The sequence below is a fragment of the Tachypleus tridentatus genome, chromosome 3 (genome assembly GCF_004210375.1).
Source record: "Tachypleus tridentatus isolate NWPU-2018 chromosome 3, ASM421037v1, whole genome shotgun sequence".
NCBI classification, from domain to species: Eukaryota; Metazoa; Arthropoda; class Merostomata; order Xiphosura; family Limulidae; genus Tachypleus; species Tachypleus tridentatus.
In genome coordinates this window covers 4207513-4221652 of record NC_134827.1, presented here as the reverse complement: position 1 = coordinate 4221652, position 14140 = coordinate 4207513, and the positions used below count along the sequence as shown (strand labels likewise).

The window sequence follows — 14140 nt, the reverse complement described above, 5'->3', positions numbered from 1 at the left end:
TTAGCGCAAAGTTTATTGTTAATTCATTTCCCTTATTTTGGGGAGGGCCTAGAGGGTTTAGACCCACAAAATTACGATTCCAGCTTCCCATCTTCTCCAAAAAACGAAAGCAATGGTGCTCTTAGAAAGTTGGTCCTTCTCATTTTTCACTTTGAAAATTATAGTTTTTGAAACTAATACATTTTCATTGTTTTAGATTTTGAACGAACGCACTTTGAATATTTTATCACTAAACATTATAGTTAGTGTTACTTAAAAAAACATTTTAGATTTAATTCCTTCTTCATAAGGAAACTTTCAATGAAAGTGCTGTTTTATTTATACTCCAAAATTAATTCTACTTAACAGTGTTTTATTTACGCCAATAAGCGCTTTACCCGCTTTTTCGTTGAATAAGTATATTTGTAATTGTTCAACGAATTAGTTGAACAAAATATGCTTCGGTTAAACAAGTTAATTTTATGAATTTTTAAATTGCCCCCAAACTTATTTCCTTTGCTCCTCAAGTTTTTAGTTATGAAATATTGATTTTATCAAAACATAAATCGGACGTGTCTAATAATTTAATTCATCGAGATTGTGAATCTGAGGGTCCATGTCTCGCAAAAAAATTGTTTAGGGTAATGGATGAATTATAAGAAGTCAAATTCCCCTACTCTATTAGATTACTACAAGTTTATGGATATTGCTGTTGACTAGTTGTTTTTTTCATTGTTTACGTATTATATCTTATTTCCGATTTGTTGCGTTATGTATTACAATTCGAAAGCCTGAAATTTTATTTGGAACTTTTAATTGAATGTTTATGTATCAAATTCTTGATTCATTATAAGACTGACACAATTTTCTTTTAACATAAATATCTTAATACACAAACAGTATGGCTAAATCTTTATTGCATATAGTTACTATAAATTATTTTATATACACAGGTTTTACAAACTTGCAAACAACACTGAGTATCTGATCTAGAACTAATTTTATCGACGGTTCACAATAAGCGAATGCATTCTGTATTGATGCACCGATACAGTTCAGTTAGCCATAACGTAAGTTCTTTTCCTTGGCACAGCAGTATGTATGCAGACTTGTACTGCTAGAAACCGGATTTTGATATCCGTGGTGGGCAAAATACAGATAACCCTTCGTAGCTCTGCGTAATAACAAACGCATGCAAGTTTTTTCTTTGCTGAAGCTATGCGATATTTTCGTAGATATACAATTCGAAGCTAATTCACTGAAGTTAAACGGTTCGTTATTGTTCGAAATCTAAATGCCTGGTAAATATCTATTTTTTCGATTAATAAGTGTTTATCACAGTTGTAGCTTTCGAGGTTTATAGTATACTAAATATTAGGTATAATCAATAATATTACTGTATATTGGCGCGTCGATTTATAAACATTTATGGTGTGATTTTCTAAAGTTCAGTTGACAATAATATTCGAAGATACGCTAGTACTTTCGTGTTATTGATTCTTACACTCAATCTTCTACAGATTTAAGAGTACGTTACATGCATTTCTAAATGCATATTAAACTGAAACATTTATTTAAATGTAGTAAATCCATTGCATCTCCCTCCTTGGAGAATGGAAACTTGGCATTAGACAATTTTTAACTAATTATGTTTATTCATAACAATACATTACTTATAATGCATTGTCAAAGAATTATAACTTCAAAAATCGTATGTGTACATCATAATCAATGCAAATTACCTAATCAAAAATTACACACCATGTAAGTGCATCAGTAAAAATGCTATCAGTGACCAATAACACGACCGAGGGTAAGTTGAAAAAAGAAACCAGAATTCTGATTTGTTTCCAACCAATTGACAAGTATTAAGAGTTTTACAAAATTGACACACATCTTGCCTAATTTTTGGCCAAAAGAAATGTCTCAAGTTTGTCACGTGTCTTAGTGACATCTAAATCCCCTTCTATGGGGGAAGGATGTTCATGGGCAACTTTCAATATTTTGGAACAACTTCCTTCGGAACAATTAATTATTTGAAAACCTACTTCCAGTCTTCTGAAGCTGGTGCATTAAGTGATCTACATTTTTCTTAAGTATCCCATTTTTCAAAACGTATACATTTGGAACTTTCTTCAATTCATTTTTTTTGGAGTGCATATTTAAATAAGATATGCAGATACTTCTCTTGCTCAACGATAAGTTAACTTCTAGCAAAGGGAATTTCACTAGGTAAACCAGATCCCTTGCATACATCATTATCAGTTGTACAGCTATTCACAACATCCCGTCAGATAAATGTCTGAGATAAATCTATAATATCGTCATCTGAACCGTCTCCTTTGTTTTCGAGTTAACTTCTTAGCCTGAGCTCAAGTGGCAGCACACAAGAGACTCGTCTGGATTCTCCTCTACGATAACATCATGCTTAGGTGAAACCTTGATCAGCTCGCTAACCACTTCAGAATCGGCAACATATTTCCCAACAATAATGATACATCGTTATTTGGCATAATAGATCCTACTGCAACCACAACTGGCCTCTGAACTAGGTCTGATATTAAATAGATGGTATGAAGAGGAACATTAACAAAACAATCTTCAATACTCTGCGCAATAAGATTCCAAAGGCAATAGTTATTTTAACAACAATGACTGAGTCGCTCCATTATCGCGTAGAAGCATAGTGGTAAGACACAGAACCAACAGACACAAAAGGTTTAGTTTAAATTTTTCCTTAACTGGATCGTCCATTTTATTGGTGGCCAAATCAACATTGGGTGATTGGGTGAAACTGCGCCCATATAGGGACATAAGTGCACTGAGTGTTGCCTAGGTTTTTTTTACAAACGCCATAAATAAAATATAATGACTTAGTTTTTTACACAAATGGCATACGGGTCTCGATGGTTAAGTTTTATTCTGATTTTCAAGATTTTGAACTAGAGGAGCTGGAACTTGTAGAATCCTCAACTTTCGTGGGTTGAACTTTTTTGCTGAGATGGCTGGAATTTATTTTTATGGAAAGTGGTTTTGTGTTAAAATGTGCTCCTCGGAAAGAGCAGTTGCTTCTTGGAGGATTTCAACTTTCATTTCCTCAAAGAAATTTAAAACTCTGTATAAGTGACGACCTCAAAACTTGCTCAGTTAGACATTGTCATAGGTTGTCAAAATTGTTGCCAGTCAGCATAAATCACACCCACGATCAAAATAAACCTTTTTGTGGAAAAATTCTGTAAAGATTAACTGTCTTGTTTGCCATAACCTCATTATTTGCCGATAAGCCTCTGGTGCTAACTTGTTTGCTTTAAAATTAACTCATTGAACCTTCTCATAAGTGGTTTAATCTTCTAGAGAGCGGCATTAGCATCTTGTGACTTACCAGTTAAAATACTTTAACCACCATTTTTTGGTGGATCATTCCGTGATTTGGGTAACTTTCTCGAAATGTTAGAAATATTTATCAACTTCATTATCGTTAAATGGTGGTACTTTAACATATCGATTGAGTTCAAGGTTGTCATTTTGCCTTGATCAATCGCAGTTGAGTCTAACTTGCATTTCTTTCAGACTAATTTCTTGCTCGGCTTTGATACAAGGTTGTTTAAGCTCTATTTGTGTTTTAGCTGAATATGCAATTTCTCTTGTCACTCAACTCTGATTGGCTAGTGAATACACTAGAGCATTTCCTTAGTGCTTTCTCAGACAGCAAATACTGACTAGTTTCAGTAATGTTTTTAGTTCTTTTTTATAATTGGTTACTTCTTAATTCTAAAGTTTTGGCAGTTTTGAGCACTTTTGTTACTTCTTTCTAGTTCTAGGGAGGGTTATTCAAGAAAACCTTTAATCGGACATGATCAAATTTTGATAGCACCTATAAATATAAATTGAGTTATGATTTGAACTTTAATTTAGAACGAATTTTTGTCCCTAATTCTTTCTTGGACGCGAGCTCCGAATTTGTTACATACTAATGTAAAATAGGCTGAAGTTTTAACTGAGAAGGTAACTGAATGTTTATCAAACTTATATTGACATTTTTTTTCTTAACACATTTCAATATACAAACAATACAACTGAACTGTTATTACAGGTAGTTACTACAAGTAATTTATATACAAACAATACTGTCTTCTATCTGGTCTGGCACTGAATATTTTATCGACGAGTCATAATGAGCAAATTTTGTATTGATCCACCGATACAGTTCACTTAACGAGAAGATGGTTATTTTTTCAGAAGTTTGTTTTTCTGCTGAAGTTGTTTTCATAGAAATGCTAATGTTCGAAGTTAACTCACTGAAGTTAAAGGGTTTGTAAAGTTCAAAATCCATAAACGTTTCTGGTAAATGTTTGCAGTCTTTTAATGAGCGTTTGAGTTATAGCTTTCGAGATTTATAGCATATTAACTGTAGCAAAACACCAATATTAAACTCTTGGTCTGTCAATTTATAAACTTTTAGGGTAAAGTTTTTGAAAGTTCAGTTGGCAACAATATTTGAAGATACGCTATTGCTTTCATTAAACAAGTATTGAGTCTTCCACTCTATTCTACAAATTTAGAGAATAGGCGGGACTTTTGCAGTACACATTTTAACAATACGTTAAATTTCTAATATATTAAACTAAATGTATAATTGTAAATTCGTTACACATATTACTTAACATTACGATCATGCTTTTTGTTTAAGGACAGCCAGAAGGCTTGTTTTAACGGAAATCCCTTGGGGGGGGGGCTTCTCTATATTGGGGTGGTTACACGATAAATATACGTGAGAATACATCATGAACAAGTGAAATGTTGAATCTGACAAATGTCAAACACCATGCAGTTTCAGATCAGAGCCAACAAACGCGAACGGTGAGGTAAAACTATTTTAATTGTGTTTCTCTTATAGCAAAGCCATATCGGGCTATCTGCTGAGCCCACCGAGGGGAATCGAACCCTGATTATAGCGTTGTAAATTCAAAGACTTACCGCTGTACTAGCGTGGGGTTACTGTTTTAATTTCCTCTTTGTGTATTTTGATAGTTTACTGTTGTATTAAACTATCTTTCAACAACTACGAAAAAATTTCAATTTTAAACCTTCCGTACTGGGATGAGGAGTGGGGTGAATCAAAGTTTCTTATTTTTAGCGTAAAGCTCACAAGGGTCATGTGTTCTGTGACCATCTTGGTGTTTAAGCCCCGACTCCCATTGTGATAAACTAAGAAATAAATTCTTAATAAATGCGCCCTCTGCTAGTACAGCGGTAAGTCCACGGATTTACAACGCTAAAATCAAGGGTTCGATTCCCCTCGGTGGGCTCAGCAGATAGCCCGATGTGATTTTACTATAAGCAAAACACACACACACACACACACACACACACACACACACACACACACACACACCTTAATAAATGCAGGAAAATTACAATATTCGTATTTTTCTATCTTCTTGAAATCACTTCTAACTTTTTGGTATTTGCAAATTTATTTTCAACAAATTGAATCGTAAGAACATGACTAAATGTTATTTATAGTTAACAGTATTAATTTTCCACTTCAACTGAAATCTCGTGGTTCTTAATATTGATTGTTATTTATGTTTTTCACCAGGACGGCGTTTGCCTTGTGGCTGCTGATGAATATTCTGTTTTGTACCGTCCCAAGATATGGAGCTTACTGCATGCAGTTTATGGGCTGTGTTATGATCCTCACGAACGCCATCTATGCTCTTCTTTTACCAAGGAAACCATTAGTAATACCTTTTGAGGGAGGACTTCTCAGGTTTTATTACGGGTGGTGTTTTTGGTTGGTGCTTGCAGCCGGTAGGTTCATTTTGTTGTACAGTTAGCTTGCGAAATAAGTTTGCCATTTTTTAAAATAGTACTCGAATTATAAATATTTTGCGCCTTTTAAATAATATTCTTAAACTAGTTAACCAACATTAATAATAAAAATTTCATAAAATTAAGTGTTATTTCTCAGTTTACTACTTGTAGTCCCCAGGGTGACTCGGTGATAAGACAATCTTAAAACTCAAATTCATGGTTCGATTATCGTGGTGGACAGACAACTAGCCTACTGTGTAGTTTGCACTTAACAACAAATGTGTGTATGTATATTTACGTATCTTTAACTTCCGACTATGCTGCAATAGTACTTTTTATGGACCGAAATCAATACAAATAAAGAATTAAAACATTGGAGTCTTATGCAAATTATAATTTAAATTTTGTTTACTGATAAATACAACATTAGACTTGCATGTTCAGAATAGTAATCGTATATAAATTGCAAGTTTGACAAACTTCAGTTAAAGTACTTGTGTTAATGTGTTACTTATGTCACCTTCAACTTTCCAATTTTTGTAGTTGAATCGCGTTCAAACTGTATTTTTTATTTTTTCGGCTAGTAGTGTACACACTAGACTGTACTTTCAGAAACTTGTTTAAACAGAAGTTTCTGAGAAAAACTAGAAAACTAGCTTAAATTACTTGTGGAATCGTTCGTGCCTAAAAGATTTTGTTTCAGTGTCTGTAACAAATAATGATCAAAACTACTTCTATAAAGAGAATAACCTGATTACTACACGTAACATTTTACTTGTTGCTAAGCGAGAATGCTGCAAAGTATGTCTTAAAATGTACGTAAACCTTTTAATCAGTATTATGTAGCTCTCATTAACATTTTGATAACCAAAACAGCTACTCGTTAATTTAACTGAACACAATTGTATGAACATTACGTATATCTAGGTCTGCTTTACCTTTAGTTGATGAGAATTAACTGTGGTTCAACCCATAAAACAAGTCCGTAAACTTGCCGGTGACCAACCAGGAATGGGGGGGGGGGAGTACTTCTTAACCATTTGTAAGTGTAATTACCATTTTGCCATCTTATAAATCGACACATTAAATGTTGTTTAGGAAAGTACAAAAGTTCCAAGATATTTGACACTAGTTTGTTTTTACAAATGTTATGATGCGGGGGGACATTTAAACTTGATTTTTACTACACATTAAATGAAGACATTTTGATAACTTTCCCAGATAAAAATGCATTTATGCTTTTGAATGTAGTATCTTACTCGGATCATTTAACGTTGAAAACTTTGATCTTTCTACTTCATGCAGTGGAGACCTAGATTGCCTCGATTATCAATTTTTTGTAGACTTTGTTCTTAATAAACTACTATGGAAACTTTAATATTACTATAGTAAGATCACGCTTAAAATTAGTTTCACCGATATATCGGCATTATTTTAGAGGTTACTAGGCGTGGCTTTCGAGCTACTGCCTTGAGTATTTTTACCCATCCACTGCGATTTAGTACATATATGGTCTCTGAATTATTTATATTCACTATTATTATGGTCGATTAGATTTTGTGGAGCTGGGAAGGATAAGTGCAAATAACCCCTCCTCCCCGGTAGGTGGTAGCTGTTTTAGGATATTATGAATTTAAGTACTACATAAGAATTGGGTAATAAATTACATTTATATTCATGTGAATAAATACGTTTTCTCCTTCCTTGATGTTGCAAAATCTTGTACATGGCCAACAGTTCCACGTGTATATATCGTATTACTTTAATTTTAACACTCATTGAGAGCACTTGCACAAAACACCCTACCAGTGCTGTTGTACCAGTTTAAATCTAACGGGGGTTTCTTAGTCTTAGCGCAATGTGGTCTTAAATTCGTTTTGCTATACATATTAATTGATGAAAGGTACTTGGTTGTATTCGTCTTCTATGCAGTAGCGAGCTAATTCACACAGTAAATAGTTTGTGTAATTTTTTTCGAATTAGTTGATGCACAACTGCAAGTATACAAACTATCTTATACACTTGCATAATTCGTTAAAGTTTGAAGTGAAAAGTTCTTTTTATACACTGTTGTGAGTAATGAAATATTGTATGTAATAAAATATTTTATTGTAATAAAATCTTATGAATTTGGCTGATATTGTAGTTTGGGTAAGTAACTCTCGCGGGCCTTTGAGATTTGTTTTGCGAATGTTACCAATTGATTTTTTGGGACACTTCTTTTGATAAAGTATTTTTGACAACATTATACGATATTTAATTGTGGCTATAAATTTACTGCAGCTATTGATGTGAAACTATGAGCACTTTCCAAATTGAAACATCGTCAGCAAGATCATGCTGCTTACACACATGGCGAATAAAATGGGGCTTACTACTACTCGAGCTACATTCTGCGCCTATATCTATTTTAAAATTTCTGTTCTCCATGATGTTTGACAGCCAATGAACGATACAGCACGGCAGTTCAATTTCTTGCATACGGAACCTTAGACTATTGTGCCTTACCATGTAGAATGCCTTCTCGTTATTGAGAAAGCATGTAACAGTGCACTCTCTTAAGGCTATTTATGATTGATTCTGTTAGTTTAACTAAGTGGTTTTCAGTCTCTAAAATTACCCGAAATCCAAAATGGATTTAGAAAATTTAAACTAATTTTCAAGAATGTGGAGAGGTTGCGACTGATTATTTCCAGAATTTTCCCTTACACGGTTGATCTGGCGATAGCTCTTCGTTTTATTCACTGGTTTTCCTTTTTTGTGGAACATTAGTAAAATCGCTTGCTTTAAAAAGCGCAAAAAGCCTTTTTCCAGAATTTTTAATGAAAGGTTAAAAGGGGTTAGTTGTTTTAAACAATCTGAACTTTTGAGGAGGGTAACCTGATTGCTGTCTTCTATCGCTTTATTTTTTGTTGCTTTAATCGCTTGTTTAAACTTATTTCCGCTACGAGTTTTGTCATCTGATGCATTACAGGCTTTTCCTTTATAGCGCCATTTGTTTGGTCCTTGTTTGTCAGCAAGGAATCATGGTGTGTACACTTGTCTTGTTTGCGCGAAATTGAAAAAAAAAACTACACGAGGGCTATCTGCGCTAGCCGCCTCTAATATAGCAGTGTGGTAAGGCAGTTAGTCATCACCACCCTCCACAAACTCTTGGGCTACACTTTTACCAACGAATAGTGAGATTACCGTCACGTTATAACGCCTTCCCGGCTGAAAGTGCGAGCATGTTTGGTATGACGAGGATTCGAACCCGTAGTCCTCGGATTACAAGTAGTGTCTTAATTACCGATTTTTCTTGTTGCATACTTGTTCACCTCATTAAAGAAGTGTATAAATGTGGTCATGGTTTGTCCACACGTGTTGTAGGAGTTCATTGAATGTTTCGCCTTTTGTGTACGAAAGTTTCTAGAGCCGAATAAATTCGGTTTGAGTTAATTGTCCACAGTTGTTTTGTCGGCTTTATTTAATTGACCATCAGTGATCCCAATTGTATTGTTTAACTTTTTGGATTGTTTTCATGATTGCATTTGTTTCAATACTGGGATCTACTTTGCATGTATTGTCTGCGTAGCTTTCGCCTTATTTGTGTTTGTGTGTGTGTGTTTCTTGATTGGGCATGTTTGGGTATTGCTAGTTTCATGGCTTTGAGGTACTCGGTGATTTGTTTTGCAGCATTCATCTATTTCATTTATTTGCGGTATTGAGATTTGTTTTTAAATCTGGTATCGAAATGTGTTCATTCCAACTAGCTTCTCTATAATTTAGTTTTTTGGTTAGTATTGATTTTGTAGGAGGGATGAGATTGAAGATAATCACCTATAGGAAGGTGATTGTTATCTTGGTCTTGTCCAACTTAAACTAATGAATTTTTGGTTAATATAAAATCAAAACTGTTTTATTATGTATAGTATTGTATGAGTATGACGTAGGCGTCGGGGTGGCATCATTGAATAGTACGATATTTGTTAGCTATGAATTCTCACATACGTGTGGCGTTTTTGTATGTAAATAATCGGTTTCTAGTTGGTCACCTATGAATAATGAATTGTATGAATGGGTGTATTCAATAAGCTACCATTTAATCTTTTGATGGTGAGAACTAAATTCCTGCTACCGTGACGTACGTGTTTATCAATATAAACATCGATTGCTATACACTTATTGACAGACCACCTTGTATAATTATTTCTTCTATTTTGGTCATTTCTATTTGCTTTTAGTTACATGTCAGCCTGTCTTTAAATCTATTTTTATACAAACAAGTTTCACATGTAACTAACTCATCAGGCTTCTTTATCTTCAATCTCAATTCCTGAAAGTAAGTGCACCTTGAATGCGTTTGTGCTATCAACTTATTTATAGTAATGATTCTGTAAAAAATGTTACTGCTTGTGTTATGTATCTTTTGTATTTTTTATATTATTATTATTATTATTATTACGAGTTTATCGATGTAGCTTTGTTTGACGTAGTTTTAAATATTGTGTGATAAGATCAGTGTGCTTTTCAGAGCGTCCAAAAGTGTTTCCTGGAATACTCCAATTCCTAGAGTTACTGTTCCGGGTATCGGTGTTTAGTTTTTAGATCTGGAAGATTTCATGTTCAAAACCTGTTCCTTCTTCCTGCACTTGACTAACATGTTCAATATTTACTTAATTACTATCTAAACTAGCGTTCTTTTAATATGTGCTTTCTCTCTAACCCTTTTCAGGGCCATATCCATGTATGTAATTATTAATATTGTGCTAAATCCTTTAACAAAGTCCACGCTGCATCAACAGGTCCAGCTGTATTTTTCATTCAGTTAGATTTAGTCTAAAGCGTTCACGTGTAACCTTTCTTAATGCTATCACAATAAATTGAAATTGATATCCGATTGCATTAAGTGACCTTAATTTATTTTTAGTTTTTATATAAATGTTCATGGGGAAGTTACTTTATGTGAACTTGACTGTATTTACACGATGAAATTTGTCCTTTTGCTAATTTTTTGTGAAATTAATCGATAAACTATGTAGAAGTCTACCAAGTAGTTTTTATATTTGTACATAAATACTGAAGTTGATTTAAGTACTCTACTCTATATGCTGTTGTGAGTAGTATGTTTTTTTAGTGTTTGTAATTTAACTTTTTGTGGTGCTATAATTATCCCAGCTAGTACTGCATATTCTCTATTACTGGTCGCATATATACTTTACTTTTCAGATGTTGCTCCACTGTTTATACCTGTTTGACTCCTTGCTTAGTTTGTACGCTGCCAAACTTTGATTTTTATATTGTTCGAGTTGAATCCATAATAATTTTATGTTGAACCTAAGAATTTAGCTAATGTTTTAGTCTGGAGAAGTATTTCACTAGTATAAAATTCTGGTGGGTTTTTGTGGTTAATTACCCGTTTTAGCGGAATGAACAGTCATCTTCGGTACATCGATTTTAATACAATATTTTTGGTAGTATTCTGTTTTTCTAATTAATTGATGTTGAATGTTTGTAGCTGCAATAGAGGTGGTAACACATTACAAAACTGCTGTATCTTCTGCGAACTTCTAAATACCGATGATTCGGTCATTTAGATAAATGATTCAGAAAAGGTTTCTCTTATCCTTATTTTATACTTCCCGTTATTTAAAAAGGTGGATAGCTAATGAATAATCACTTTCTTTGTTAGGATTTAGGTTTCTGACACGAGAGTCAGGTTCGTTGACCTATTCCTCACCCGTGGCTGCTGTAGAATAGATACAACATGAAGATCAGAGTAAATCGCACTTTATCCGACCCCTTTTAGGACTACGTCCATCTATGTAGTGCCAGTTACAATCATGTTCACTTATGTTCGTTATTATATACTTCTGTACACCCCAATCAGTTCAGTATGTTTTCAGCTTACTTTAAAACTGATGCAGGTTGCATTAGGTGCCTTGATTTAACTTTTCATTTCTAAAATTTGTTAACAGGCGAAAGGTAGTGTCTATTTACATCGTGTATGTAATAACCATGAAGTAGGCAGTTTTTATTTTCTATAAAGTGATCGAGGTAATTATGCAAGTCTTTCGGCGATAGTTTACGTTTACACATCTGAAGTTTTAATTTTAATTTCATATGTGAGACGTGATTTGTTGTTAATATTAGTAATATGCATTGACATTCTGCTATACGTTACCATACAGTAAGTGACTTACTTCCGCCTGCTATGTATGTAACATCTGCGGCATCAACAACTGAAAAAGTGTACGTACGTATCTCATCCACAGTGAATGGGATGTACAATCTGAGTAGCGAAAGTTATAAATGAATGTTATTGACTGTCTTCCTTCCACAATGTGTCTGTTTTAAATTATGACTAATAGGTGTAAACGTTTGCTTATACAGCACATTCACATTTCCCCTGGGGGAAGGGTGGTCAAAATTTAAATAAAGACCAAAGCTAAGAAGCCTCGAACATTTTTCCTATCAACTAATAGAAGTATTCGTAAAACAAAATGCAACATCGACGTATTTGAAATACAGCTTTGAAGAACCACTTGTATGTAACCTGGTAATATTTTAGCTTAATTTGCGTTACATTTCAAAAGTACTAGTCACATCGGTAATCATTTTGTGTAACATCATTCTATTCCAGGTTTCTGGTGAATGATTAGATGAGAAATGATACTTGCACTGTGTATATCTGTCAATGCCAATGCACGTTTTCTAAACCACCCAACAATAGTACAAATGTTTATTTACAAAAATTAAGAAATAACATCTTGGATTGCACTCGTCCAACCCATATTCTTAAAATATATATAGTGGTACTTCGGTTCTCGAACGACTTCCTTCTCGAACAATTCGGTTTTCGTACATATTGTTTGAAAAAACAAGTCTCGGTTGTCGAACATAAACTCGGTTCTCGCACGACCCTTCGACCATTTTTGGCCCACGCCAAGCTTGTCCAAAACATTTTACTCGCACCTGTCGCTCAGTCCACACTCCCCCTAAAATCTGCTGTGAACGTTCTCGTTTTTCCTTTGTTTTTTCTAAATATTCTAATTAAATAAGCCACCATGGGGTCAAAGAACGATAATGAAAGCAGCAAACCAAAAAGAAAAGCTGTTAGAGCCACAATAGGGATTAAAAAAGATCTCGTAGCGAAGTATGAAAGTGGTGTTCGCGTGTCTGACCTTGCTACACAGTTTGGTATGGCGAAGTCTACAGTCTGCACCATACTGAAAAATAGTCATCGAAGGAGCTGATGTTGCAAAAGGAGTGATAGTACCTACGAAACAGATCACAAACAATGGAAGAGGTAAAAAAACTATTGTTGATTTGGGTAAACTAAAAACAGTTAGCTGGTGATAGCATTTGAGACCATCATTTGTGAGAAAGCAAAGCAGTTGCATGCTGACCTCCTGGAACGAATGCTGATACAAGTGATGCCTTTTAAGGCTAGTAGGGGGTGGTTTGAAAACTTTAGGAAGAGAAGTGGCATACATAGTGTCGTGAGACATGGGGAGGGTGCCAGGCAGAAACAAACCTAATTAGACATGTTTTTAGTGAGAAATAGTGAGTCTCAAGCAGATTGTAGCGGTGCAAAGAGACCAGAAAAGAGAGAGAATCCCAGAAGAAGTTACCTCACGTTTTTGTGGAAGGTGACTCCCCTTCCAAACAATAACCCTCCTATTCTCTACGTTCCTCACTACCTTTCACTTACGCCATCAGCTCTCCTCAGCACAGGTAAAGTGCAGTTAAATTTTCATTTATTGTTTCTATTGTGTTTATAGTTTTTTGTGGTTGACTTTGTGCATGTAAGTATTATTATACAGGTATAAATAAGCAATATTTTTACTTAAAATGCTTCATAATGCGCAATTTTTGGAGGTCTGTAACGGGTTAATTTAATTTACAGTATTTCTTATGGGGGAAAAAAATTGATTGGGTTTTCGGATAGCCTTCTGGAACGGATTAAGTTCGAGAACCGAGGTACCACTGTATATGGTGTTTCAATGGTGTTCTTCCAGTGAAGGGGGGGGGGACTCATAAGCATGTTAGTGACCCGAAAACCTTAGAACCTACTTTGTACACGTTTTAGAGAATGTCTGAGACAAATATTTCAAAGTAAACTATCAATATATGTATTCCAACAAGAGTAGGGCGTGGTTGACATTTTGATACTATATAAAATTATACAAACTAATTCAACATTAATTTTTTTTTTTATAAGGGGAAATAAGAACGAAAACACGAGTTGACTTTTGTAATTTATGTAGAATAAAATCGTTCACTCGGAGATATAGTAATGAAATGACTACTGAAAATAATACAAAACTGCTACTGATGTATTCATAACTTCTCAATCGAATTA

The 14140-nt window shown here is 34.3% G+C and overlaps 1 protein-coding gene across 2 annotated transcripts in view; it reads left to right on the top strand.

The window, feature by feature from the left end:
* The window catches only part of LOC143246238 (dual oxidase maturation factor 1-like), a 32703-nt gene that overhangs the window by 14326 nt on the left and 4237 nt on the right, over positions 1–14140 (top strand). For both annotated transcript variants that reach the window (XR_013025867.1, XM_076492610.1), the window contains one exon: positions 5582–5793. Coding sequence is in view for 1 of the 2 variants with exons in the window: in XM_076492610.1 (XP_076348725.1) it covers positions 5582–5793 (212 nt within the window). In the remaining variant the exon portion in view is untranslated. The remainder of the gene's footprint in view (positions 1–5581; positions 5794–14140) is intronic.